At 42.8% G+C, this 1,857-nt stretch overlaps 1 protein-coding gene across 3 annotated transcripts in view; it reads right to left on the bottom strand.

Annotated features, from left to right (window-relative positions):
- myom1a (myomesin 1a (skelemin)) overlaps positions 1–1,857 on the bottom strand; it is a 30,458-nt gene that overhangs the window by 20,057 nt on the left and 8,544 nt on the right. For all 3 annotated transcript variants that reach the window (XM_014331855.2, XM_005912442.3, XM_005912443.2), the window contains 4 exons: positions 1,640–1,781; positions 1,234–1,433; positions 1,076–1,132; positions 120–244 (listed from right to left, as the gene is read on the bottom strand). In XM_014331855.2, coding sequence (XP_014187341.1) covers positions 120–244; positions 1,076–1,132; positions 1,234–1,433; positions 1,640–1,781 — 524 coding nt within the window. The remainder of the gene's footprint in view (positions 1–119; positions 245–1,075; positions 1,133–1,233; positions 1,434–1,639; positions 1,782–1,857) is intronic.

Raw genomic sequence — 1,857 nt, 5'->3', positions numbered from 1 at the left:
CACACACACACACACACACACACACACACACACACACACACACACACACACACACACACACACACACACACACACACACACATATATTTCTATGGGACAGTTTTCAATGTTTTTCTCACCTTCTCAATGTAATACATGACTCCTTCATGACCCCTCTGGGCTGGAGGCTTCCAGGCAAGTACCACATAACTTTTAGTTGCCTCAGTAACCACAACATCAGTTGGTTCTCCTGGGACTACACCGACTGAAGAGGCAAGAAGATACTCATCATTTAGACACGACAACTGCAACTAGGTAAGTGCTGAAGTGACTGTACTGACACCAAAACGCTAATGGCAAAACCACATGATCTATGCAGACTGTTCTCTCAGTACAAACAGTATTTTACTATATAAGCTTTTCATGAATTAAACATAGTCTAAAGTTATAAGACTGACCAGATATCTGATGCTGATGTTTGACTGATTGGATGTATGAGGTTGTTTATTCCTACAGTAATGAGTCTGAAATTTACAGGAATGAAGCAACTGTTTAAAAAAAATGGGGAAAAGAACTGAGACAATAATAAACCAATACCACAAATACCATATCCCAACCTAACCTATTACAAAGACTGGGGTGGTAGTTTTCATAATCAGACACATGCAAATTCCTGATTTAGACAACTCTGAATTTTTTGTGAAGTTTGAATTTCTGATTAAAAATAGCACATTCAACCCCCTTAAACATTAATGAAAAATAGCTTACAGTTCCCCTTGATTAATGAGACAGGCATCAATCAGGAAGCCCTGTGATGGCTATAGCGGTTAAAATCAAAGAAAGGGAGCCCACATCTCATACGTGTTTGAGCCATATGAGAAAATGTCTAAAATCAGAGTAGGAGAGTTGCTTGACTGTTACTGTACTGTAAACCTAAGAGATGTGCAAGCAGCTGAGTGGGATGGTCAAGTCCATATATTAGACCTGTTTGGCCAAAATGAGAAAGATATTGAGGTTCAATAGCTTTTTAAAACCTTTTTGTAAAGACAACTAAAATTAAAATTCTCTGAAACTAGACAGCAAAAAGGTGCCGTACCTGTCGGATCCTCCTCTGTGAACTTGATCATTCCAGTCCAAGGAGCTGAGGGTCCAGCTGTTTGGAAAAATGAATTAAATAGATTTAAATTTAAAAAAAGAAGGTTAATTCGTTTACATGGCTGAAGTGTGTCAGCAGGTGATGTGTCTGTGTCTCACCTCTGAGGCGTGCTCTGTCAGAGGGATCCATGGCTACCACGGCCTCAGAGACGCGGGATGGATGGCTGACTCCGGCCTTGTTTACGGCACGCACCCTAAACACGTAAGACCGCCCCTCCACCAGTCCTGTGACAGGGAAGCGAGCGTACTTGACTGGGACTTCATTACACCGAGCCCAGTGATGGGTGCCCACCTCACACCTGGAAACATTTAGATTAGTGAATGCTGTAAACCAGGTGTTAACTTGGATTGCCAACACAGAAACATCCAAAATTAAACCAGTTTCACTGCATATGCTGTACACAGTATCATATGCCCCCATGAAAGCGGACTATTCTTGTTTTTTACAATTTTGTATAAAATGGTAGCAAAATGATGTAAACCATAAGAGAGGAGGCTGACTCACCTGTCGATGTAGTACCCCAGGATGGAGCTGCTGCCTTCCACCGCTGGCTGCTTCCAGGTTACCACAACATAGTCCTTGTTGGCATCATGACAGCGCACATCCAGGGGGGCTACGGGAACCCCCTCAACCTCTACATCGGCATCTGGCATAGTGAGACACACACACACACACACACACACACACACACACACACACACACACACACACACACACACACA

The sequence above is a fragment of the Haplochromis burtoni genome, unplaced genomic scaffold (assembly GCF_018398535.1).
Source record: "Haplochromis burtoni strain Fernald_Lab_line unplaced genomic scaffold, NCSU_Asbu1 Contig_3, whole genome shotgun sequence".
In the NCBI taxonomy this organism is placed as follows: Eukaryota; Metazoa; Chordata; class Actinopteri; order Cichliformes; family Cichlidae; genus Haplochromis; species Haplochromis burtoni.
Note: the sequence above shows the minus strand (reverse complement) of the source record. Positions and strands in the feature narration are given on the sequence as shown.